The sequence below is a fragment of the Protopterus annectens genome, chromosome 12.part0 (genome assembly GCF_019279795.1).
Source record: "Protopterus annectens isolate FY-2018-M chromosome 12.part0, PAN1.0, whole genome shotgun sequence".
NCBI lineage: Eukaryota > Metazoa > Chordata > Ceratodontiformes > Protopteridae > Protopterus > Protopterus annectens.
This window is the reverse complement of record NC_056746.1, coordinates 788,321,926-788,349,309: the sequence shown is the minus strand read 5'-3', so window position 1 is coordinate 788,349,309 and position 27,384 is coordinate 788,321,926. Positions and strand designations below refer to the sequence as shown.

At 40.8% G+C, this 27,384-nt stretch overlaps 1 protein-coding gene across 5 annotated transcripts in view; it reads right to left on the bottom strand.

The window, feature by feature from the left end:
• Positions 1 to 27,384, bottom strand: part of ACSL1 (acyl-CoA synthetase long chain family member 1) — a 1,450,848-nt gene that overhangs the window by 1,142,922 nt on the left and 280,542 nt on the right. For all 5 annotated transcript variants that reach the window (XM_044089832.1, XM_044089833.1, XM_044089830.1 and 2 more), the window contains 2 exons: positions 26,249 to 26,348; positions 54 to 232 (listed from right to left, as the gene is read on the bottom strand). In XM_044089832.1, coding sequence (XP_043945767.1) covers positions 54 to 232; positions 26,249 to 26,348 — 279 coding nt within the window. The remainder of the gene's footprint in view (positions 1 to 53; positions 233 to 26,248; positions 26,349 to 27,384) is intronic.

The window sequence follows — 27,384 nt, the reverse complement described above, 5'->3', positions numbered from 1 at the left end:
ATATTTCTTCAAAACAAGGCCAACAGACCTGAAAAGGGATAATTTTTACTCACCTCTACTTCCTTCATTTGTAGGACCTCAACCCCACATTCCTTTGCCTGTTCGAAAACATCAGTGTCTACAGGGTCCATAACAATGATGGTCTTCAAACATGAAATCTCTTTTTTTCCTATGTTCTGCAAAAGTAACTTGGCTTTTGCTGGTTTGTCACAGATAACTGTGGTCACCTCCACTTCAACACAAAAAATGTGACATTAGGAGGTTAAAAGTTACTAAAAATACACACACACACAAATATATATATATATTATAGATGGCCTTAAATATCAGACTAAACAAATTTAGAAACATTATGCGGTTTGCAAACATAAGAAAAAATCAATGCACAACGAATATAAATATGAACCCATTCTTACTAATACCATATTCTAAATATCCACACAGAAAAAACAGCATGCAGTTAATTTTTTCAGTTTCCTGCTACAGATTTTCACCTACACATACTTGGGTCAGTTACATTACATTTTTACACACTAATATCCATGTTTGTGAACCAGGACATTTAAGAAATAACCAGAAAATTTCTGCCCATCTTCTCTGATCACGTACAGCATTTCAATGCAAACGCAAAAGACAGAAACATTTCAGCTCAACCAAAGGACACAAGGATGCTAGACATTAAAGGTGACAGGAAAACCTGGCAGATAATGTGGCTCAGAAAAGCTTGATAAAATGAAACCAATTTATTCCTATCAATAAGAAAACTAGATTATATGTATGAATTATAACAATATTTTTGAAATTGGCAGCTATAGGCAATTTGTCCTCGTGCTACCTTGATTACAGACCTGGCTGTAGGAGTGGCTACAACTCACATCACAGGTGTTACGACTGCCGCTCAGCATAGAAAATCTTCCAGGATGCCGACTCCATCACACCTACCCTACAATACAATACACTAACTACCTTCTACCTGTACAGTTCAGTGCAATGTGAAAGTTTTATTTATTTAACATTTGTTTACCGGGAAAGTCCGACTTGGAACAAAGCCAATTTTCCGAGGTGGCCCGGGGAGAAATGCTCCAGGCACGTCTTTGTAACATGGGAGGAAATCTACAGCACCTGGAGGAAACCCACACGAATGCAGGGAGGACATGTAGACTCCACACAGAAGGCACCCCAGCCGAAAATCCAACCAGAGAACCTCTTGCTGTGAGGTGACAACGTTACCACTGCTCCATCCACAGTTACCACAACTATGAAAATATAGAGCACAAGACACAGTAGAGACAGCTGTTTCAGGTAGAACCTTACTACACAAGTAACAGTACAGCAAGTACCAGTGACATCTATAGCTGGTATCATAGAGATCTCACTGCATGAAGTGACAGGACACAGTCCCTACTAGCTCATATTTTTTGTGTCTACCCTGAGGGATTCTATCCTTTATCAATGTCTCTCTGAAGACCTTGGTCTGGAAGTAACTTCCAATACACAGTGCTTTCCAAAGCTATACAGGGATGACCAAGTGACCTCTGCACAATTCATCCAAAGCAGCAGTTAATGAGGAAACAGCTCTGGCACAATGTTTTGGTAACAGACTGAAGTCTTATCATAGCTGTAACAGAAAAAATTAAATCAGAAAAGCGCACTTTACGTAACTGGAGCCTGAATGAAAAACCTCACCCATCTATCTTTGCAGGCATTCTGTTAGGAAGTCTCTACTGAGTTAAGTGCAATCCTGTCATATTAGCAAACAGTTTTCTCTGGAAAGTGCATCACTGCAAATGCTGTAACCAAGCTCCATTTGAGCACAATGATTCACCACTTTAAAATAGGTAGAAAAGTTTCCTCCAAAGCTGACCAAATCACAAGGAAATATCTACAATAAAGGGCTAGATTAAGGCAATTCAAATCTGTGTGGGTCAGAATGCCTTCAATTAGAATGACTATCCTTGGAAAAGAAACTTCACTAACACAGAAAAGGCTTTAAGACCCTAAGGTCAGGGTTCACAAGAGAATCCTAAACCATGCCACTGGACAGTGAAATCACAGAAATTAATGACAAGGTTGTGATGATGTGAGGTAGTGCCAGCTATGTCAGGAGAAGTAGGGCAGTGGATGTGTAACATATGCCAGCACAGCTAGCTGGAGTTTTGTAAAGAATTATATGTCACTTGTATATCAAACTAATTTGTACAGGTGCTTGTGCTGAAAATGTATTTGTAAAGCTGCTTATGCTACAACGTACCAACAGTGGGTCTTGCTAGTCAGAAAAGAAATACTCCTGTATGTCAGACTGTATTTTAACTGTTGAAATTAATATATTACAACAGAGAATACTGGAAGAGAAGAGGTTAATCTTAGTCCAGCTAACTTTGAAAAATAGTCTGAAATTAAATTACCTGGTTTAGGCCATAAAGATTGCATCTTACAGTTCTGATTCCAGCCAGAGACAAAATGTCTGACAACCAGGATTAGGAATCCTACTGTATTGTCCTTAGGGGTGAACTAATTGCTACCCTGGGAAGGGTGGAAGTTTTTGAAATGTTTTTACAGTTTCCAGATGCTGTAATGCATCTTAGCAAAGCTCTGTGTGGGTGTGCACTATGACACAAGTGCTAGATTCTGGTTCAGGTTCTAGTAAACTGGGTAGTGTGGGAACCAGAAGTCAGATGTATGTGATGTCATTCTGTAATCTAGCACTGAAATGATGTTTTAACACTAGATGAGACAGAAGTCTCAGGGCAGTGTTTTTGAAGCCTGACAAAGAAGGGCCACTCGCCTACGTCATCTTGCTTTGCTCTAGTAAATGAACTAGGGAACAGTAATTCTTTAGTCAGTCAGGAAAATATAGTGAGATTAGTTAAGTATTGTTTTTCTGTATCTGTGTGAACCTTTCTATCTGTATTATTTTTAATATTTCCTGTGACCAACTCTGATGCCTACTGTAAACAGATATTTGGTATTTATATGTTCTTTTATTATTAAATATATTTAAACTTTTCATTGTGGCTGGTCTTTTAGAGAATGTTTTAACCTTTGAGAGTACTTGTATATATTTATTTAAGACACTGTGGCCGCTCCTGAAAGCCTTGCTGCATTGGTCAAACACTACCATTTGTGTTAGTATTAATTTTACTTGGTATAATTGGCTACCCTTGTAACAGCCTTACAGTAGCTGGCTTTGTAGTCTTCTGGTGGCAGCATCTACCTTATAGACTGGGAAGAGGGGACATAGCTGGCAAATATGTGCCAGCCTTTCCCAAGTGTGTGTGCGTGTATGTGTGTGTGTGTGTGTGAGAAAATCAAATCTCAGAGAGTGAGTGTGTGCGTAAGTGCGTGCGTGGGAGTGAGCGCTTGAGTGGGAGTGAGCACCTGAGAGTGCATACGAGTGCGTGCTTGTGAGCGCATGTGTCAGCTACTTGGAGCAGACACACAGCACTGGTTTTCACAGAGAAGGTGGTGGAGGACTTGGCTTGGAACACTTAGCTAAGAACTTAACTCTGCAGCTGTGTCAGTGGGGAGTCTTATTTATGGCCTAGAGAGGGAAACAGCCTCAGGATTGAGCATGTTCCATGTGTGCTCTTAAGAGAAATTGTGCTTGGTGTAGAGAGCTGCATCTGGAAATACTGCATGTATCTGTTCCAAGTGAACATCCCTCACTCGTCTCAGTAGTGAGGATTGAGGCTCCTTGACTACTGGCCCAGATGAGGGACATCACAAAGGTATTAGCTGAGGAAGCATCAAGACAGCAAAACATGATGCCACCGCTTCTTGAAAATCTTTTTGATCATAAATGAACTTAGCCTTACATCAGTATGCAGCATATGAGACTGTCTGTTAAGTGACAGTCTCATCCAGGAATGTGGACTGACAGCAGAAAGCAACTGTCCTTCAATGCACTTTCACGGATTTTTGTGTTCAGGGGTAGCAATGAGTCACAATTTTGTTGATGCACCAAACAGCTCCCACACTGTCCAAATGAATGAAAATATAGCAAAGACTAGTAAGAAGCAAAGCATCACTTTCCTTTAAAGGACACTGGTATGCACAACACTCCTGGTCTGACCACATTTCTTGGCCTGATGTCTGCCCTGTTTTCCAAGAGTTTGTGCCCCTTTTCATCTCTGAAAAGTTTGAAGGCCTTGACAGCTAGAATAGGTGCCAACATCTGTTTTACACAGATGTTTTTTTCCTTCTGAGTTCTGTCCTAGATTTCTTGGATCCACCACTCTTTCCAAGTGTGATTTCAAGGCTGTGTCTGAGGAATCTGTGCTAACTTGAGTGTTTGGCCCTAGCTTCAACTTGATCCCCAGAATGAGATTCACCTGCTTTATCCATCACAACAGTTCCTTCTTGATAGTGGGTAGAAGAATACAGCACTACAGGGAGTGGTTATCTTGGCACCCTCAATTTCATTAAGCAAAGGCTTGTTAAAGTGACAAATCAAGATACCCTATGTCATGTGTGTTCCAGTGTCCTGAGGAATTCCCTGGCAGTAGTCTAATATTTCTGTGCGATGGTAGTGAAATAGGTTGTCAGGAACTGCATTTTCTCTGAGGAAGAACTGCCTTCTGGTTTGCAGTTTGTGGCATAGCCCTTCCTTATTACCCTTCAGAACCCATTTTTCTTGTGTTCTCTTCCCGGTGATGGTAGAAAGAAGAAAGCCTTTTTCTCCATGTGGGAGGAGAGGTGCTGGTTGGAGTCACAGCTGATCTCTGGGTGAGGCATGATACTTTTATATACAAGGTCTGGAATGTTGCTTCCTTTGCCACTTTCTTTGCTATCTGAACTTTTTCTCCTAGCCCATTTGACTTTTCCATGTTTTGGCAGAAAAAGCTAAGGCTTGGCAGAACGGTTTCAATTGAATCTAAGAGTGGGAGAGAGAGGTATTTTTTTCACAGATTTGATTAGTTTCCCTTTCTTGTCCAGTTTTTCAAACACTTTCTTCTGGGGAGTCCAAAAAGAAACTTCTTGTCCAAGAGACCATTAACGAGTTCAGCTTTAACCTGGAGCGAGAAGGAATGTGTCTTCACCCAGATGTGTCTAAGTGATAAACTGTGGCAGCCTCCCTCCATAATACATCTAGAGCATCATATCCACACCTGAGTGTGTCCGAATAACTGGAGAGGGGTTATTACACTTCTTGGATATCCCTCTTAAAGCTCTTGCCCTGATCTCCTCTACCTTGGTTTAAATTTGTTCATGTAGTGACTCAAAAGTATTTGAGAGCATGTGAAACTGACAGTCAAGAGCCCTCATCACCAGGGTAGCTTAAGTGCAACTTTTTTTTTTTTTTTTTACCAAACCCACCAAGCAATCTGCTTTCCCTATCATTTGGTAAGGGATTCTTGAATACATGCCCATCTGTTCACTAAATGGATTCTGAAAACAACACTGCTTGTTCCACCACTGGGTTTTTAAAGAGGTGCTTGTAGGACTCATGCACCCCACAGAAGCCATCGTGCTTCCTAGGAACATGGGGAAGAGAGCAAGGCTGCAAGAATGTGTCTTCAAGCACACTGACCGCCCTCCACTGGACCAGTAATCAAAGGAGCCTCAATCCTCACCAGTAGCAACAGTAGGGGATGTTCACGGGGAAGATGACAAGTACACACAGTTTTTCCAGATGCAGCTCTCTGCATTAAGTGCAATTTCCCTTAACAGCACATAGAGACCACAGTCAGTCTGAGGCTGGCTGTGCACTCTTTCTCCAGATCCTCAATAAAAAACTCCCCACTGGCACAGCTATAGAGTTGAGTCCTTAGCCAGGGTTCCAAGTCAAGTCCTCCAATACTCTCCCTGTCCAACCAGTGCTTTATGTCCCTGCCCAAGTAACTTACACACACACACTCGGACATTTGTTTTACACACACCCAGCCACACTCAGGAAAGACTGACACAGGTTTACTACCTATGCACCCTTCTGCCCAGACTATAAGGTAGTTACCACTGCACCAGAACCCCTTAATAGCTACTTTACAACCCTTAAAGTGTGGAAAAATGTTACTGTGTAATATTAATTAGTACAAATGGTAGTTTGACCAAGAGCAAGGTTCTTAGGAGTGACCCACACGGTGTCACCAAATAATTACTTAAGTACTCTCAAAACATAAATATCTCTACACAGATCAGAAATATTTAAAACATTGCAGTACAGTCTCACACAAATAAAGAAAAATATCTAAACTAAGCTTCACTATATTCCTGACTGTATCTACGAGAATTACTATTAGAGCAAGGCATATGATGTGGTGAATGGGTCTTCTTGTCAGGTCCATGACATAATGCAGAATGCTCTGTCTCACTAAGAGACTTCTCAAAATAATATCTCAAATATTACTGCTGAGATAGCTTGCAAGATGACATTTCTCGTCATCTGACTTCTAGTTCCCAGGCCAAAACCCCTTTTGCTAGAAGCTGGGAGCATTTAGCATCTAGCTATAAAAATATACGGATAAGGGTTTTTCCTTAGATCTTTGGCAGATGCTAGAAGTCATACAACGACTGCATTCCTTCATGCTTCAAATGTAACAATTCGTTCACTTCAAGGACAATACAGAAAGCTTCCTAGCACAGACTCCGTCTCTCTAGCTGCAGTGAAAACTTTAAAGTGTAGACCATAAAGTAATTTAATTTCAAATATTTTTTTCTAAAGTTTGCTGGACTGAAGTTAACCTCCTGTATTCTAGTTCCCATTGTTAAAATACATACATTTAAATAGTTTCAGTAGTGCATGTACATTTCTGTTCTCTTCCACTAGGGCATACTGTGGTTACATTTCAAACAGCACTTTGCAAATACCTTTTCAACACATACGTCTGTACAAGCAGTTTGATATACACGACATACAGTTCTAATACATTTTTAATACAAGCATGTTGTATAAATCATTTTGATATTCACCAGTGACAAATAATTTACAAAATTACAGCTAGCCGTGCTGACAGCATCTCCTTTTATCACACACATCATTCAAGACACCATGAAATGTAGGTATGGTTAGGGGTCAGGGGGTAGGAAGGTTCAGAAACTCTCTGTTGTGTATTTGAGCCTTGGAGAATTCCCTAGATACCCAACTGAAGGCTTCCTTCATTTTAGGAAGCATCTTTTCAAAGGGCAGAGCCTAAGGGAGAGAGGCTGAGGATAGGGTGCCATCTGAATCAGAATTGCCTAAAGTCTAAGGGGAAGGTGTTTCACATACACTAACTCATCTTTATCCTCAGATTCTAATGCATCAAAATCTCAATGGAAGGGAACGTCTCCTCCTTCAAAAAGGTGAAGATCCTGGCATGACATTCTTTTACTGGGTGGGATACATGTTTCTCATGAAGTCTAGGCCAGCCTGACCAAGGTCTTTCTAGAGACTTGGGATGATGAGGCAGTGGACTCGAACAGCAAGGGCTGGGGTAAACCTGAATGTCCCTTTGGTTTGGGAGTGCAGTTCTTACAGAAAGTTCAGGTTGCAGGTGGGTGGCTGCAACCATCCAGTTCCCAGTGACATCCTCTTATGCAATAACTAAGGGGATGCCACCCTCACCACTTGGTCACCAGACCTTGGGTGCCAGAAGCTGTGGTCTGCCTAGCAGATTTGGACTCAAGCGACTTGTCTGGTGTCGGACTGTGAAGTGAGGGCCTTAGTCATGGCACCCTCTGGAGGGATCTTGTCAGATGTCTTGAGCCTAACAGGTGCCAGACCTGGAGGGCTGTAAAAGTGCCTCACTTATCTTGCTGACATCGAGTTTTACTAAGTGCCAGACACAAATTGTTAGTCTCCCTGACAAAGTTCTCCTTCAGCTCCTTATCCTTACACTTAAGGACGATGGCCTGGGAAGCAGATGACACCATAAGTGCATGAAAGCCTGGCCCTACTGAAATCCATAGGCTGCTAAAGAGAGACTGCCCCATGTTTAATAGTCAGGTTTAATTTAACTCAGGATAGACAGATGGAAATGTACTGAGGCTCTAAGAAAAATAGGCAGTAAGTGAAAATTTTTGTATGGTAATTGGTTTCCGAGAAGAAATGTAGTCGTTAACCTTAAACATTAACAATATACAGTCACACAAAACAAAAAAAAAAGAATGGAAGAGAGAATACACCCAACATGGTACTTATCTGAGGATTTCTTATTCTCTGGCAATTCAAGCCAACCAACAGACTAGCGATGCTGAGCAACACATAGTGAAGCTTCAGACTTCACAAAAGAAAGAACTGAAGATGGCACCTTTTGACACTACTTATCAGCAGATGTCCATCGGCTGGGGGAATAGTGAAATACCTCGGTATTCAGGCTGGCTTCTGCAGAGCAGGAAGTCCCAAGACTTAGTAATGTAACAATTACTACAATAAATACTTGGACATATTAAGAGGGTATAAGCTGTGTTTGGCAGGTGACCTACACTCTGAAAGAAAGCCAGAGTAAGCAGCAGAGCTACCTCTCTCTCCACGGAGGTTGGGGTCTAAATCAGGCAATCATCCAAGTTAAGTGTACATGGGGATGCACTTGACTCAGCAGGAGGCAATTACTGGAGTAGGGCAATTTGATGTGGTAGATAAATCCAACAAGTAAATTGGTAGTGAGCACACACTGCTTTGAATCTCAAGTATTGGCCCCATCTGTGCTGGCTATAGCCATGTTTTTATAACTTTTTTGGACTGTGCCTCAAACCAGTTGTCACTTCCAATCTCATGTCTATTTTTATTATCCTGTACTTTATCACTGTGATTCTGTGCTTTTATTACCGTAGGCTTTCTTACTGACTTTACAGTGCTTAGATAAACATTTCAATAAACCGGAATTTACAATTTCAAGAAGAAATTGGTTGGTTCTAAACAAGCAGGTGGGATAATGGGGTTTGCTAGACCTTGCAAACAGAGACAATAGCCACCAGAAAGGGTCTTCATAAAGATAAACTACAGACCAAACTAGTTACAAAGGACAGGTAAAAAGCCAGCCAAACTTGGTCATGGCAAGAAGGGTTCTTAAACAGTGAGGGATGCAAAATCCCTTTAAAGAATTATTTAACCAGTTAGGCCAGGGCCTCTGGTACACCCTCACAAAGATGCAACACACATCAAAGTATGAAAAATGAACCTTGACTATTATGTCTGGGAAAAGTCAACTGTAACAAAACCAAATGAGGCAGTATTAGCTTATCTCAACAGCCAAATGGGGACCTTCCCCCACTTAACAGAATCACCTTTGAGAACCTCAATGGGGCATTTGGAAGGAATATGGGAACTAAATGAAGAGATGCATTTAGAGCAGGCTGTGAACTCAAGCAAGAAGCACAGCCTGCCTTTTAGCAGGACAGTCTACTGCAGTGTCAGGCACCTAACGGCATGCAACTACTCTCTTCTCAGTCAGAGGGAAACAAGAAAACATTTTACTATCCTGGAACTGGACAGAATGAAAGAAAAACATAGAAATTTTCCTCAAACACAGGATGGATACTGCCCATCAACTTCCCTTTGCTTTGCTAACTCAAAAGAGGAGGGAGGACTACGTTTTCCCAAATAATGAAAAAGCTGACATAAAAGTTTGCCTACATTCAGGGCATCACAACAAGGCCAGCCCCAAACCCACAACACAAAATCCTTACTCCCAAGACAGGCCCTGAAGATGCAGCTGCAGGAGTCCATTGGTACAATTCCCCAAAAACATTAATATCTGTTAAGACAGTCCCTTGGACTATGTCCCACTTCCATACCTGCACCTCTTCTGTGGTACAGGGATATGAGACTATGTTGTCTCACTGTTCATTTACCATACCACAACTTCTTTGATTGACCATAGCAGGAAAAGCCCTATGTAAGGCAAGAAAATTTTTTAAAAGCATGATTAGTTTAGCTGGACTCACCTTTCCTTTCCTGAAGGAACCAAGGTGAGCTCAGAAATGCACTTAGCAAAGCAGCCATTATGACTTGCATACAAGTTGCAACATGATATGATGATGGAAAGCCACTTCCCACTGAAACTACTGGAAACTCACACCAGAAGAGAGTCTCACATCAAACAGATCAGTAAGGCCATGGTTGCTTGGTAGCCATCAACATCCTCACTACCCAATGCTACACCCTGATCCTTAGGTGTGTGAATACGACTGTGCAAATCATGGCTGCCACAAACCAAATGGTGCAGCAGGGTCTTGGTCTTCACTCTCACACCACTATATGGTTACATCAAATGGTAAAAGTTACAGATTATTGTGTCTCTCTAAGGGCAGGGGCAACAAGCAATGAAGTGTCAACTCTGAACAAAAGAATACAACTGAACTGAGCTCAGACGTCTCTCAAAGTTATGGGGATGCTAAACATTTGCAACCACTGGAATGCACAAGCTAAGGATACCACTTGGGTACCCTTCAAAAGGGCCACAGAATCAAACTATGCAAACGAAGACACGAAGGCCCTTCGCTCGGTAAGACAAATGTCAACACAAGTAGCATCCTGGTAAACACTATGGGTGTGGAAAAGTGAGAATGGCATCATGTACTGAAAGCATTGCCTCCACAGACTGAACAGATCTTTTTACGCAAACTCCAGGCACCAATGTACCAAACAGTTACATCATGCAGGCAGCATGCGGTGAAAGCAGAGACATGGGCCTCCTGGACAGTCATCCCTCAACATTTGGAATACCAGAATTAAGCTTCAAAGCTGAAGAACGGATGGGGAGAAAATTTGCTGACACATCTTAAAAGGCATAGACATATGGCCACAGGATCAGAAAGGACACAGAAATAATAGAATTAACTTTTTTTTTAAACAGTCAAACTAGGTAGGCTAACTGTCTTTTTCTACCTTCAGGTGAAGCAAAAGTGACAGCCAAGATGGGACAAAAAAGTCATAAGTTCCTATCAGAGCAAGAAAAAGGCATTAACAGAACTCCATCTTTCTCCGAAGGAAGAGGAGGCTCTTCATAGAGTACAATCTAGGCCCGTTTCATCTGGGAACATTTTTGAGGATTATAAAGTGTTGGCCTATTTTAAAAATTCTGTAGAGTACTCTGTCAGAAATGCTGGGGTGGCAAATGGCTGTAACAAAGAAAATGTAATCATTTGAGATCTGCACTGCCTACACATAGTAAGACCTTGCAATTTAATGATACTGGCCTCCAAAAAAACAAATACTAGAAAATGAATCTCACAACGTAAACTGAAGTACTGAACACAGTCAAGGAGATAAAAGAATTGGAGGCTGATCTCTAGAAGAGGGAAGGAGAAAATTACACAGAAAAAATGAGTTTGTGGGAATGACACATGCGGAATAATGTTCAGGAGGAGGAATGAGGTTTAAAAGAAGGCAAGAATTGAGCAATTTATCTAATTATGAAGTAAATGATAATTGTTAAAGAAAATGTATATGCACAAAAATAATGAACAATGTCACTATGGCCTGTTGACTGTTAACGAATGTGTACTTGTCATTGGTTAAACTGAGAATCAATAAAGAGGTTTAAAAACGCAATACATTTTAAAAATGGCAATGACCAAATTTATATGTGCCACCTGGAGAATTCATTTGGTCGCATGACACATTGGGCTAGCAAGTAACAGTCAGCAATGTTTAAAGATGACAAGGGTATCCTCAATAAATCTAGAAACACTACATACATAATTAACATCCTCAGTAAGCTGTGCAAGAAATGTATGATGGCCTTCAAAATTCCGAAATATATTAGAACACTACAAATGTTTCCTGTTTACATTCGACAGCTCTTGAAATGACACTAAGACACTTGCAGAGATTAAAACTTTTGCACAATATATTAGATTGTTCAATGGTACCAGAACTGAAAGAATAATTCTGAACTGTTTAAAGATGATTTCTGGATGGATACGTTTCTGAAAGTCAGGATGACAACTGTTAGAATCCAAGAGCATTAGAATCAGTGGGTTTAAAACAAAAAGTAGTAACAAATTTATCAGACACAAATAAGCACATTCAAATAAAAATGCTCACTTTGAAATAAGTTAAAAACTTATACAAATATCCATATGTAAATAATAGTTGCTAAAAAGCTAGGAAAAGAAAAAAAGTCACATGTATACACAACTAAATTACTAAGAAAACTATGGCTGGTATAGACAAAATTAGCATACCAAAATAGAAATTGTTTAAAGATGTTAACTAGGTTTAGAAGAGGGAGCTCTCTTCCTGACCTTTCGGAGCATCACAACATGTTTAGATTAATGCACTTTTTCCAAGTTGTTTATATAGAGCGAAAAGTACAGCTGTGTAAGGACTTATCATAACAGTATATGTCCGACTGACAACTGCTGCAGTATTAACTGATTGGATATCTTTTCATGGATAACCATACATCCAAGCCAGCATACCAAATCCTGGGCACCCTTCCCCTTGTGAAATATGCCCGACATATGACCTCAGCCCAATAGAGGCATAGGTACTCGAGGGACATACGGACACAAAGTACCTCAAGGACATTCTTGTCCCAGACAAACAGTTGAAGCAGAGGTACAGGCAATTAAATACATATAAAAAAGTCAAAAAGAGGTGGAAAAACAGAGCCCACCTCAGTCAAACAAAAAAAAAAAAAAAACTGGAGAAAAGGAGGAAGGTGGGAGGGATGCAATACTGCAACAGTGATAAGCTGGACATCTCCTGTTATGGTAAGTTCTTACACAACTGTACTGTGTGGCAACCATTTAAAATGTACAGACATTGAGCAGCCAGAAAAATGGACTTGTGTATAACTAAGTCAGACAATTCTCCAGATATTCCTTTTTCGCTGAGATATGGCAATCTTGGAGTTGGTATATACAAATCTGGAGGGTGTGGGTGGCTTGCCCCCTTCAAAAAAGCAATTTAAAGGAGAAAGGTGATACGAGATTCACCCTTTTCCAGGGTCTTCAGTCTTCTTTTTTCTTTCCCCCTAGCTCATCAGCAATTGACATTTCGAGTGACGACATTTCAAAAGGGAGCCGTGCTATGTCCCTATATGATCACTGCTGTAGTATTAATTGATGGGACATTCCCAAAGCTGTCTAACATACGGAGGAGGAAAGCTGAACAGGACTATGGTCCAACAGACCTAGCAAGACTGACGAAAAGCCTGCTCTATTCCTAGAGAAAACACCAGTCTTGTAATGTTTTGTAAGAAGCTGCTCAGAGAACAGATTTGGAATACAGTCCTTTGAGGAAAGCACCTGACGAAGCATTAGTTCAAATGCAATGTGCCTTGACTGAAGCCAGAAGCTGTTACCATGAAGAGTGTAAGAGAATGAAATAGCCTTAGCTATCCCACTACAAACTGTTTGTTTGGAAACAGGAGCACCCAACATTTTGTTCTGGAGGAGACACAAAAAGCTGATCAGGCTTTCTGATAGACTTGTTTTTGTTCATAACAAAGTATATTATATCCAGCAGCACAATAGCAATCCAGCAGACCACAACGTAGTATCAGATATCAAAAAGTTTAATGGTAAGCGCTTTCGGCTGAGACACCAGCCTTCATCAGACAAAATTACAAAGACAGGAAATCATTATATAGCTGTGCTATTACTTCAATAAACCAATTAAACAATTAATCAATTAATTAATAATAAAATCTTTAAATACAATTGTGAAACCTAAACACACATCTATTTTTTTATTTGTACCTAAAATACAAGATAAATATAATAAACTTAAAATCAAATAAAATAAAATGTTAAAAAAAAAATATATATATATATATATATATATATATATATATATATATATATATATATATAATGTATCTATCTATTATAAGCCTTGAGCTTTAAAATACTTGTGATGGATGTTGAATCACTGAGACCAGGGAATTGTGTAGCGTTTAAAAAGACTTGCCACCAATATTCCTTAGATTCCAATATTGTTTTCCAGGGACCTTTCCTTGGAGATGGCAATACTTGTTCCAATATTATGAATTGAAAATTGTGTGTGGGATTGTGAGCTAGATGTCAATACAATGCATTATTGTGGGATTTTTTATTTATCTCAAACATGCTCATATATGCGTTGTCTTAACTTGCGTTCTATTTTGCCTATATAACAGGCAGCACAATATGAGCATATTGCTGCATAAACCACACCAGATGTATTGCAACTGTATTTACCTTTTACATTTATATGAATTCCCATAATCGAGAATTACTCTCCTTCTAATATATAAGCACAATAACTACACATATTACATTTTCTCATTATACCTTTTGTTATATACCTTGTATTGGAACATGCATTGCACCAATCTTTTAAGTTACGGTCCCTTTTATAAATAATTGAAGGTTGTATACCTAAAATTTCAGCTAAATGCGTATCACCCTTTATTAATGGCCAATTTTTGTTTATTAAACTCTTTATATCCCCAGAATCTTGTGTGTATGTAGTTATGAAGGCTACATTACCATAAGTATGTTTGTTGTTATTGTCATAATTGGAATGTGGGTTAGATATTGTGAATGTTGATGTCCCATGTGAACCTTCTTCAGTGTCAACCACCTGTGTGGCAATTGTATTAAAATTTCCTAATAACGGTTTATAGAACCCCGTATTTCTCTTATGCAATACCTCAAGGAAAATGTTATTGACAAACTGTGTCGGGTAGTCCCTGTTTAAAAACATATTCATGATGTAATGACATTCATTCATGAAGTCATCAAATTCTGATACCATTCGGGCTGCACGAACCATTTGCCCCTTGATGACTGCCTTTTTGACTTGCTATGGATGATTGCTGGTAAAATGCAAAAATTTATTTGAATAAGTGTTCTTCCTATGAATATTGGCCTTAACATTGCCTTGTATGGAATTTTTCAACAATAATACATCCAAATGAGTAATACTATCTATGCCAAATTCATGGGTGAATGTCAAAAAATTAGTAGAATCATTGAATTATTGCATAAAGTCATCAATGATTTCTGTGGGACCATGCCAAAAGAAAAAGAGGTCATCCAAAAATCGACAATACATATCTATGTATTACATAAACTGTGATTGAAGGTAATTGAGTTCCCATACGGCCATGATGACATTGGCATACAATGTGCCCACTGGGGAGGCCCATTGCTAACTCCTTTAATTTGTTTAAAATAATGACCATCATGATATAAATAATTGTTAGTCAATACCAATTCTAATAAATGTGACAATGTATTTATGTCATCTTGTGGTAAAGATACAAATTCTGTGAAACAAATCAGTGAACCATGTCAACCCTATATCATGAGGTATGCATGTAAAAAGATCTTTTACATTCACCATGATGAATATGATATTATCAACATTATGCATATGTAAACTATTTACTTTGTTAAGAAAATCCCAAGAATCTCGGCAAATATGATGACGATCTGTCATTTTGTGTTTCAACTGAATATCTAGGAACTTAGCTATGAAATATGTTTTTGAGCCATCTGCGTAAGAATGGGGTGTAGTGGTGGATTTTATAAATCTTTATGAATTTTAGGTGCTCCAAAAAATAATGGGTATTCGAGGATGTTGCACATGCATATAAGCAAAGGCCTCCTTAGTTATTTGTCCCTGCCATAACATATCTTCCAAATAATAGTTAATTCTAGCATTAGAAATGTTGATTTTATTTAAAGAGGATTCAATATATGCATCATCATACAAAATATGTAATAGGAGCTGATTATAATCCATAGCATTCATTATGACCAATCCACCCCCCTTGTCTGGTTGTATAATGCACAAGTCCCCTTTAAGTTTTAACTCATTCAAAATATCATGCTGTTCTTTTGTAAAATTACTGTGTGCATATTTCCCTTTTCGATACTGCAAATGATGCCTAAAATCAAGTTCACAAATTTCTTCAAACAGCTTGATTTTCGGATGTAAAGGAGGATTGAAAGAGCTGGGAATATGCATAGGATTATTCAGCATGCTAGGGGCTTGATGGTGTATGAGAGCCAGGTTCATCTTCCTGGTAAATAGCTTTAATTCAGTAACTAGATCTGTGATTCTCGCTCTTCTCTCTGGTATAAAAGTAAACCCTTTACTAAAAATATATGGTTTACTAGCTACTTATCTGGTCGACAGTAAGTAGTCCTATGGCATGAGCAGCTGTTCCCCCTGCTACAAGTATCCACAGGTGTCCCTCAAGGATCCATCCTTGGCCCGCTATTGTTCTCACTATTCACCAACCAAATCAATTCCTCCTCACTCACAGCATCAGTAGTACAATGCGCAGATGACGCCACCCTTATACGTGCTGCCCCCACATTAAAGGAACTGCAAATCCTCACCCAAAACAGTTTTAGTCTAGCCGAAACATGGTTCACAAACATCAAACATATTCTTAACCCCAAAAAAAACTAAATTATTTTTGGCCCAGCTCATTCTCCCCCCCTCAACAACACTTTCACCATTCATTCCAAAGATAACATTCAAATCACTCCAACTGCACACACTAAACTCTTAGGTGTAGAAATAGACAATAACCTCAAATTTGACATCCATTTAACATAAACCATTAAGAACAAACACTAAACAAACCAAAGCTACTACTGCAAGAACACATCTCTTATCCATCCCTTCTCTATGCCTCTCCCATCCTTACTAATCTTCATGAGATTGATCTGAACAAAATGGAATCTTGTTATAACAAAACAGCCAAGTTTGCTACTGAAACCATATACAAATCCCACCACTGTCTAGCCCTTAACCACCTCAATTGGCTCAAGCTATCTCAACTACTTCTGTTTAATCAACTCACAATAACGCATAATCTCTTACCTTCCAGAAAAAACCCTGCACTTCAAAATATAATTAACCCCCACATCCCTACCAGTGCCTTACAATCTAGTTCTCAGAACCTAATAAGTGTTATCAGACACAAAAATGATGCTGGCAAATCTCTCTTTGCCTGCACTATTGCCAAAATCTAGAACTCACTACTACCTAGCCAAATAACCTTCACTACCTCCACTATTCAATTTAAGAAACTCCTGAGAACCCACTTCTCAAACAATTGGCTTTGTTCATGCTACTCCCCAGCTTAATTTGCACCAACACCATGTTCTAGGATTCTACTAAAGATCCCCCAATTCCTTTCATTGTAAAGCTCAATAATCACTGGTTATTTCTGTAACAAAATATTGAGAGTAAGCAATTTAGGAATTGTTAATCTATACATAACTTATGTTTCTATGGAACCTATATCTCTGTATGATATTCTTGTGTAATTTCTTTATGAAATGCTATTGGAGCTTTTCTCACCTGACCTCCGCTGAAAATGAATGTGTGCCCAGTCGGACTTTCCCGGTTAACAAATGTAAAATAAATAAATACAGACACCTAACCCTCAGAAATTAAGTACCCCAAAAGAACCAAAGCAATCCCAGAAAAAAGCAACATATAAATTCAGGAAGGGAAGGAAGAGAAAAGGATGCAAAAAAGACCACTTGGACAGTAGGAGGGCAACAAAGTAATAGGGGGCAGGAGGGAGGGACAGAATACTGCAACAGTGACATTACTGTTATAAGATCTTACCCAACTGTACTATGTCCCTCCTTATGCCTGCTGCAGTACTCTTTACTCTTGGGAGTGTACAAAAGCTACTGGAAAGTATGGGAGGAGGAAGGCAAAGAACTGGCCTCCAAAAACCAATAAAAGCTGGCCTTGGCAAAATCCATCCTGGCCTTGGAAATTACATTCAACTCGCAATGTTTGGTGAAAAATGTGAATAGAAAACCAATTAGCAGCTTTCCAGATGGATCTAGTAACCAAACCTTTGGCAAAAGCACCAGAAGAGGCCACTGCCCTAGCAGGAGGATGAACATAAAAGGAAAGCTGCTTATCATGAAAAGAATAGCAAAAAGAAATGGCTTTAGAAATCCAGGATGACATGGTTTGTTTAGATGCTACTCAATCCAATTTCTTGGCATGAAAGGAGGAAAAAAAGCTACTCTGATTTCCTGATCTGTTTTGACTTGTCCAAGTAATGTCTGAGCTGGCTATGTAAATCCAAGGTGTGAAGAACCCTCTTACTAGGATTCTGTGGAAATGGGGAAAAAAAGAAGGAATATGAATGGACTAATTCAAAATCAAATCATTAACCACCTTGGACATAAAAGGCAGGCTGGTGCACAGAAACACCATCTACCTGTATAACAGAAAAAAAAAAAAAAAAAAAAAGAAAGGAGGAACTGCCATGAAGGCTTAAGTTCAAAGACCCTCTTGGCAGAAGCAAGAGCCAGCAACAATAGGTTCATAGGTAGGGACTAGGCTATTGTCCCTAGGGCCTATATAAGCCTAGCCAAACTGTACCCTGGCTTTCGCCACTCAAGAAAATTATGTTCCTGTGCCTCTGTCGAGCAGAGCCACAGAGGTGATCCCTAGGATGAATTTCCTATTTCCCATCCAATCATCAAGATTTTTCTTGAAGAGTGCTAATGGGGAGCTTTGTTTGATATAGATAGGTAGTTTGTTCCAGAGTATGGGAAGTCTCTGGCACAGGATTCTATCCTTCCAGCATGTTCTGTTTATTGTGGTGACAAGGTTTCGGTCCCTAGAGCGTGTAGCTCGGAGGGATGGGGATTTCTTTAAGTGGAGCATGTCCAACAGCTCTGGATCTGACATAGCTTTGCATGTTAGGCAGAGACCACCTCCGAGTACGCGATATGCGATGGAGTAAAGCTGGAGTTTTTTGAGACTGTCTGCATAGGGCATCTGTTTGAGGCTGGTAATACTCTTTGTGAGGTATTTTTGCGGCCTTTCCAGTTGTTGTAGATGTCTTGTGAGGTACATACTAAAAGGGGCATTGTACTCTATAATGGGTCTAATGAGTGATGAGTAGAGGGGAACAATGACCTCTTTTTTCCTGGATGAGAAACCTTATGTGATGAGGTGTGCCAAGTAGAAGGATTCCCCGACTACCTTGGCGATGTGATTATCAAAGGAGAGACTACTGTCCACCTGTGACCGAAGGTCTCATCACACTTTTGGTGTTAGACTACCGCCTATGTGGTAGTTCATGGGTACAGTTTTTTTACCAAAAGGGATGACAATGCACTTTTTGGCATTGAGCTTGAGGCCATGGCTTTGACATCAGGCATCTGTCTCAGTGAGGCCCTTTTGTAGGATGTTCACATCGTTAGGAGTTTTGATTATGGCTCCTAGTCTGCAGTCATCTGCGAACTTTGTTAGCCAAAGACCTTCTGTGTTAGCCTGTACTTCAGAGATGTATATACCAAACAGGAGAGGACCCAGGACTGAACCCTGTGGTACTCCACTTGTCACTGGTCTGAAGTTGAATTTAGAGTCTGCTACTTTCACAGTGTGGGTTCTGTCAGTGAGCCAGTTGGCAACCCATCTTGTGACATAGGGATTTATACCTAGTTTAGTGAATTCATCTATAATTCCAGAGTGGGGGATGGTGTCAGAAGCCTTGGCGAGATCTAGATAGGCTGTGTGTACCACCTTACCCTCATCTACAGCTTTGGTGACTGCTTCAAAGAAGTCTATCAGGTTTAGGAGACATGATCTGCCTTTTACAAACCCAAACTGGGTAGGGTCCAGAGTTTGAAGATTACCAATTTAATGTGATTATGCGTTCCACAGTCTTGCAGACCAGGCTCGTCAGGCTAATGGGGCAATAGTTCCAGGGGTCTGTGGTGGCTCCCCCTTTGTGGAGTGGGTTAACTGTTGCTGTGTGCCATTCAGTGGGCACAAAGCCTGAGGTGAGGCTATGATTGAACATGGTACTTAGGTGAGGTGCCAGTTCGTTCTGCAGTTCATGTAGAACGCAGCCTGGGATGTCGTCAGGTCCCATGGATGCGGCGTTCTTGGCTTTGGAGAGTGTGTTTTTTTACCTGTGCAGCCGTGATTACAGGAACTTTGCATTTGAATGGTAAAGAGATGGGCCCTTTAGGGGGTGAGAGAGAGGTAAAGTTAGCACTGAACCTATCTGCCAGGATGTTGGCAATATCAGTTGGTTCTGTATTTTTAGTGCCATTGTGCTGTAACTCAGAGCAGATCTGAGTGCTGCCATTGAGATTCTTGACATAGCTATATAATGCTTTGTGGCTGTCTTTAGAATCAGAGGCGATTTTGTTTTCGTAACTAGCTTTGGAGGATTTTATGAGGGATCTCCGCTTCTTACTGAGGCTGATCAGGGAAGTTCCTCCAATCATGGGATTTTACTCCTTTTTGCAACAGTTTCTTTCTTCTGTTGTAGAGCTTATTTATGGCAGGGGACCACCAGATTGGCTTCCTTTTTTTGGAGGATAGTATCTTGGTTCTGTTAGCGATTGCACCATCCATGCACTTGTGTAAGTGCTTATAGGTTCATAGGTTCGTACTAGGCTATCTGCCCTAGGTCATTTATAAGCCTAGCCAAGAGTGTGTGTGGCTTTCACCACCCCTTAGGATGAGAATACTACGCCCTTTTAGGGTTTAGTTTACTGTGCCTCTGTCTAGTAGTGACACAGAGATGACCCCCGGGGTAAACCTACTATCTCCCATCCACTCGTCAAGATTTCTCTTGAATAGAGTCAGTGAGGGGCTCTGCCTAACATGGATTGGGATTCTGTTCCAGAGTGTAGGGAGCCTCTGGGTTATGAATCTGCCCCTCCAGCACGTCCTATTTATTTCTGTGTTGAGGTTTAAGTCTCTTGCTCTCGTGGCTCTGGTGGATTTGGATTTACTAAGGTGGAGCATGTCCATTAATTCCGGATTGGACATGGCCTTGTATGTCAGGCACAGATCACCTCTGAGTAGGCGGTATGCGACTGAATAGAGCTGGAGTTTTTTTCATTCGGGCAGCATATGACATATGTTTAAGACCCTTTATCCTCTTGGTGAGGAACTTTTGGGGTCTTTCCAGCTGCTGCAGGTGACGGGTAAGATACATCCCAAATGGGGCATTGTACTCGATCATTGGTCTGATAAGAGAAGAGTACAGGGGCACAATGACCTCTCTTGATCTAGATGTGAAACCCTTCATGATAAGGTGGGCAATATAGAAGGTCTTCCTAACCACTTTGGCAATGCGAGTGTCAAATGAGAGGTTACTATCAACCTGGGTCCCAAGGTCCCTGATTACCTCTTCCGAATGGATTACCACCTATTAATTTGTGGGTACCTTGTTTTTCCCCAAAGGGTATGACTATACATTTTTTGGCATTCAGCTTAAGGCCATGGCTCTGGCACCAATTATCCGTTTCTATGAGGCCTCTCTGAAGGATGTTTGTGTCGCTGAGTATCAATTATGGCGCCAGTTTGCAGTCATCTGCGAACTTTGTCAGCCACAATCCTCCTATGTTTGCCTGTACCTCGGAAAAATAAATGCCGAACAAGAGGGTCCCAGGACTAAGCCCTGTGGGACACCGCTTGTGACTGGCTTAGAGTCTGACATAGCTCAGCAACTCTGACCCTGTGGGTTCTGTCCAGTTTGCAACCCATCTTGTGACATATGGGTTTACATTTAAGCTGGTGAGTTTGTCTATGATGCCCGGTGGGGTATTGTGTCAAAGGCTTTGCAAGGTCAAGGTAGGCTGTGTGAACTGCCTTACCCTCATCAATGGCCTTAGTGACTGTTTCAAAAGTCGATCAAGTTCAAAAGGCAGGATCTGCCTTTGACAAAGCCAAATTGGGTAGGATCCAATGTCTGTAGATCCCCAATGTCTTTGTTTATGAGTTCCATAATGATCCTCTCCATAGCTTTGCAGAACAGGCTCGTCAAGCTTATGGTAATTTCCAAGGTCCATTAGAAGCACCTTTGTGAAGTGGTACCACTGTATACCACTCTTTGGCCTGTAGTAAGGCTGAGATTAAACAGCAGCCTTATGTGTGGGTTTAGTTACAGCCGGGACACCGTCCGGTCCCATTGATGCTGTGTTTTTAGCTTTAGAGAGGGCGGCTCTCACCTGGGCGTCTGAGATATTAGGGAGGCTACACTCTGCTGGGATAGTTATTTCTCCTTTTGGGGGGGAGGGGGAGGAGGAGGAGAAATTTGCACTGAACCTGTCTGCCAAAATGTTGGCAATGTCAGTGGGTTCAGTGTATTTTGTATAATTTTGGACCAACTCTGAGCATATCTGGGAGTTTCCACCCAGGTTTCTAACATAGCTAAAGAAGGCCTTGTGATTGTCTTTTGTGTCTTTTGCATTTTTCTCAAAGTTGGCCTTGGATGATTTTATGAGTGATCGTAGTTTTTTGCTAGTACTGATCAGAGATGCCTTCCCTTTTAGGGATTTTGCTCTGTCATGTACTAGCTTCCTCCTCCTGTTGTAGAATTTGTTTATGGCTGGGGTCCACCAGACCGGGCGCCTGCCTTTGGGGGAATGGGTCTTGGTTTTATTTGGGATTGCATGATCCATGCATTCTTGAAGGTGCCCGTAGAAGGCATTTTCAAAGGATTCAGCAGTGTGGGTTGTGGTTTCCACTAGCCCAGGGGCCTTGAAGGATACCATTTCAGTCTTAAGAAGTGTGAAGTTGGCTTTTGAGAAGTTCTTCACTGTGGTCTTTGTGCAGGGTGGGGGCGGGATGTGGATATCCAGTGAGATTAATTTATGGTCTGATCTTACCAGAGAGGATATACTTCCGATTGTGGAGCATTTTGTCCCCATGTTTGTGATGATCAGGTCTAGTATATTGTCTCCTCTTGTGGGAATGGTGACCAGTTGTTCCATTGCATTTGAGTTTATGAATTCTAGGAACCTTTGGGCTGGGGTGTTGGGGCTTGTGTAATGTTCCCAGTCTATGTTTGGGTAGTTGAAGTCTCCCAATATAATGGTATTTGGAGAGACATTCATACTCTCTAGTGTCTTCAGGAAGGCTGTGTGGGGTTCCTGAGTTTGAGAGGGTGGTCTGTAACATGCTACAAACTGTAAGGCAGTTTTGCCTATGGTTAGTTGCACCTGGATTGTCTCCGATGCTTTTGCCACTAACCTGGAGGCGTGGGTATCTTTGATGAATATGGATACTCCCCCTCCTTTTGTGGTTCGGTCCGAGTTTTGGGGCCGGAAAGCATGATATGAGGTAAAACCTAATAGTGCTGGGGTGCTCTCAGGAGCCTTGAACCAGGTTTCAGTCACTGCACAGACATCGATGTTCTCCATACTGAGAAGGGCTTGAGGCGTGCATCTTGAGGTTTAGACTTCTGGCATTGAGCAGCATTACCCTTAGTTTTTTCCACTTGTGTTTTCTAGGGAGGTAGGTTTGTCCTTTGAGCCTTGCCTAAAAAAGGCACTATGGGGGTGGCAAGAGCCTTGGCCAATATCCAGAAACCCAGGGGTGACGGGTGCAAGCCGTCCCTTGCGGCTTGTCAAGCATGTCATCCCAAGCAGACAGACATTGGATCCCCTTAGAATGACACCAGTAATTAAGCCAATTGTTAAAACTGATCATTTTGTCTTTGTACTGTGGCATCATTCTTGGTGAGGGTAAGATGCTGCTCAGGGTCAGGGTCATACCGGCCTGGGCTACATAATCAGAGAGCTCCTCTATGTCTCTTTTCATGTAGTCCCTCAGGTCATTCACACCGGCATGTACAATGACTGAGTCATATTTGTACTTGCTGTGGAGTGACCTGAGTGCTTGTGTTATGTGGCGGATTCTAGCTCCCGACAGGCAGCTTACTGTGACCCTCTCCTTGTTCAGTCTGGTGAGCGGTACGTCAGTGTGTCTGACCATGGAGTCACCTATTACAAGTGTGTCTGGCATTATAAAGTGCATTTGTACAGGATTCAGCAGTCGTACCTCTACTGTCCGTCAGCATGGGTGTCATGAAGTTTGCCACTTCTGTCTTAAGAAGTGTGAGGTTTACTTTGGACAATTTTTTATGGTGGTTTCCCTAATGGGGGGTAGGGTGGGATGTGGATGTCTAGGGTGATTAGCTTGTAGTCGGATCTGCCAAGGAGGAATTGATCTCTGGTGTGGAACACTGGTTGCCCATGTTGGTAATGACCAGGTCTAGGATATTGCTGTCCTGGTGGAGGTGTGGATAAGTTGATCCAAGGCATTGGAATTTATGTATTCCAGAAAACATTGAGCACAAGAGTTGGTACACGAGTAGTTTTCCCAGTTACAGTCTTCTTCCCTACAATAATGTACTTGGAAGAAAGAAACTGCAGGCTCAAAAAGGGAGTGGATCAATTTCTCAAGAACAAAATTAACATTCCAAGAAGGAAGAATAAAGCTTTCTTGGAGGACAAATAGAGGGATGCCTTTTAAAAATTGTCTGACTTCACATAGAAGCCAAAGGTGGATTCAGATGCAGAAAATCGGAAATAGTTGAAAAATTAACTTTAACAGATGAATATGCCAAACCAGAATTAAGCAACTGATACAAATAAGAAAGGACTGTAGGAACTCTCTATTTAGCCATACCCAGTTTTCCAGTACTGTTTTTTTCAGGCCTCCAGTAAAACCCAAAACACGTCCTCAAAGTTGGTGCCTAAATTATAAAGTGCATTTGTACAGGATTCAGCAGTCGTACCTCTATTGTCCATCAGCATGGGTGTCGTGAAGTTTGCCACTTCTGTCTTAAGAAGTGTGAAGTTTACTTTGGACAATTTTTTATGGTTGTTTCCCTAATGGGGTGTAGGGTGGGATGTGGATGTCTAAGGTGATTAGCTTGTAGTCGGATTTGCCAAGGAGGAATTGACCTCTGGTGTAGAACACTGGTTGCCCATGTTGGTAATGACCAGGTCTAGGATATTGCTGTCCTGGTGGAGGTGTGGATAAGTTGATCCAAAGCATTGGAATTTATGTATTCCAGAAAACATTGAGCACAAGAGTTGGTACACGAGTAGTTTTCCCAGTTACAGTCTTCTTCCCTACAACAATGTACTTGGAAGAAAGAAACTGCAGGCTCAAAAAGGGAGTAGATCAATTTCTCAAGAACAAAATTAACATTCCAAGAAGGAAGAATAAAGCTTTCTTGGAGGACAAATAGAGGGATGCCTTTTAAAAATTGTCTGACTCCATATAGAAGCCAAAGGTGGATTCAGATGCAGAAAATCGGAAATAGTTGAAAAATTAACTTTAACAGATGAATATGCCAAACCAGAATTAAGCAACTGATACAAATAAGAAAGGACTGTAGGAACTCTCTATTTAGCCATACCCAGTTTTCCAGTACTGTTTTTTTTCAGGCCTCCAGTAAAACCCAAAACACGTCCTCAGAAAGTTGGTGCCTAAAAGGAATTAAAACCCTATCATCCAAAGTGTCAACTGAAGGGTGGGCAAGTTAGGGTGAAAGAGATCCCTTGCCTTGTGTAAGAAGATCCATCTTGTGAGGTAAACTATGATAACTGCCCCTGGCCAGATGAAATATAGAAGGGCAAACCAATGCTACCTGAGCCAAAATGGAGTCACCAGCAAGATTTTAGGTGTGTTCCACATGACCTTGTGCAAGACCTTTGGTAGTACAGGAAGAGGGGGATAGGCATACAGAACCATCCCCTTCCAAGAAAAAGACTTGTCATCCACTTTCCAAGACAGAGGACTTATACCTCTTATGCAATATCAACAGAATGGTTTGGAGGGACAGTTGTATCTCACAGAGGATATGCCTGCTCTGGAACTGACTCCCCACCCACAAAGTTCAGTCCTATCCATATTCAAGTGAAAACTGGATCTATGAATATGAAACTAAAAGTTTACCCCAGGACTACTTCCTGTACTATTAAAGGACTAAGGCAGATCCTAAATGCTTTGCCCCTTGCATAGGTCCCCTCAAATTATCTATGGTATGATCACAGTTATTCTCATTGTGTGCTATAAGATGGGCAAGGCCGATCTCTAACCAAATGGGATAGGTTAAATTCAAGCACAAAAAGGGAAACTGGCTAAGCTTAAAATGGCCTGCAAGGACAGCTAGCCTAGTACTCATCTATGAACCTATATTGCAAAGGCTACTGCAAAACTGATCAAATGAGCTTAGTACAACTGTATAACTTACACTAGCATGCAACAGTAGATGTTCAAAACCAAATCATATAACCAATAATAAAATATGAAGGTTGTGAATTGCGTACTGACTTTATTATACTACTGAATAAAGGAAAATTAATCTCTGCCTCATGTAATTCACATGATTACTTTGTGTATCATATACTGCAAATTGTCCTAATTTTAACTGCACAAAGGTGTTTGTATCAGTGGTAACACAGTATGGGGAGTGTTGAATGCAGTGTCATCTTCTTACATGCAAATAAAAGACTAGTCTTCAAAACCACTTTGGAATAAACTTCAGCTGCAACAGTCAACACAAAAATAAGATACCTTTCTCAATGATGTAACCGATTGCTTCAGATCCCAAAGTGTCATAGAGTGGAACCACCACCATGGAGTATGTGTGGCAAGCTAGTTCAGATATAGTCCACTATAAAAGAAAAAAAATATATAAGTATTTTTGTACACCTTCTCAATGACCTACTAAAGCTGTTAAAATACAACCACTCCTAAAATTCAGTGATTTTGCCTCCACACTTACCAATCCAATCTCCCTCCCCCCACACGCGCACGCACACACACGCACACACGCACACAGACACACAGACACACAGACACACAGACACACACACAGGCAAACACACATACACACACACGCGCACACACGCGCGCATGCACACGAGCATGCACACACGCACACGTGTGTGAGGTGCCTATCGGTTCTAAAACTGTGATGACCAGGAAAACCAGGGATTACTATTGGTTTGTTATTGCAACTGAACCAAGTTTCTATAATCAATAATACATCAGTCATATCATCAGCAATACAGGCTTCTAAAGCTAATAATTTAAAACTGAGTATTTAGCAGAAGACATTTCAAACTTGCCTTACTGTTACCAGTTACAATCAATGATTTCACCCTAAAACAAAACGTTTTATTTACTCAACAGTGTGCAAATTATCTTACTGCCTATAACTTTACCTTACTGAAGAATTAAATGTTTATCAAACAATTCCTAAGGATAAAGTACTTTAACAGAATTATGTAAAGATTTGCATCTTATCCAATTTGTGAAAGATTTTGCTTGTTGACTAACTTCACCCGGAAAATGTGAGATTGGAAAATCATCACTGAAAACACTCAAACTTGAAATGTTTAGTCAAATCAATAATGTCATTTGCAGCTACATGGAGTGTATCATTAGTTCTTCCTACAATCGTTACATCCACACACACAATGTAAAGGTCATATCTCGTTCTTGTAAACATGCATTTGATACCCTGTCTGACATACTGGTACCACGTAAAGATGAAACAGACACCTGTTCAGGGTTTATTCTCAGAATGTTCCTTACACTTAACGGATCCCTACTTATTAACAATATTGTAAACATTTGTGTTATACTTGGTTATATTACCATTAGACGCAGACAACAACATTGTTTACCATTAGTGTAGATTGATT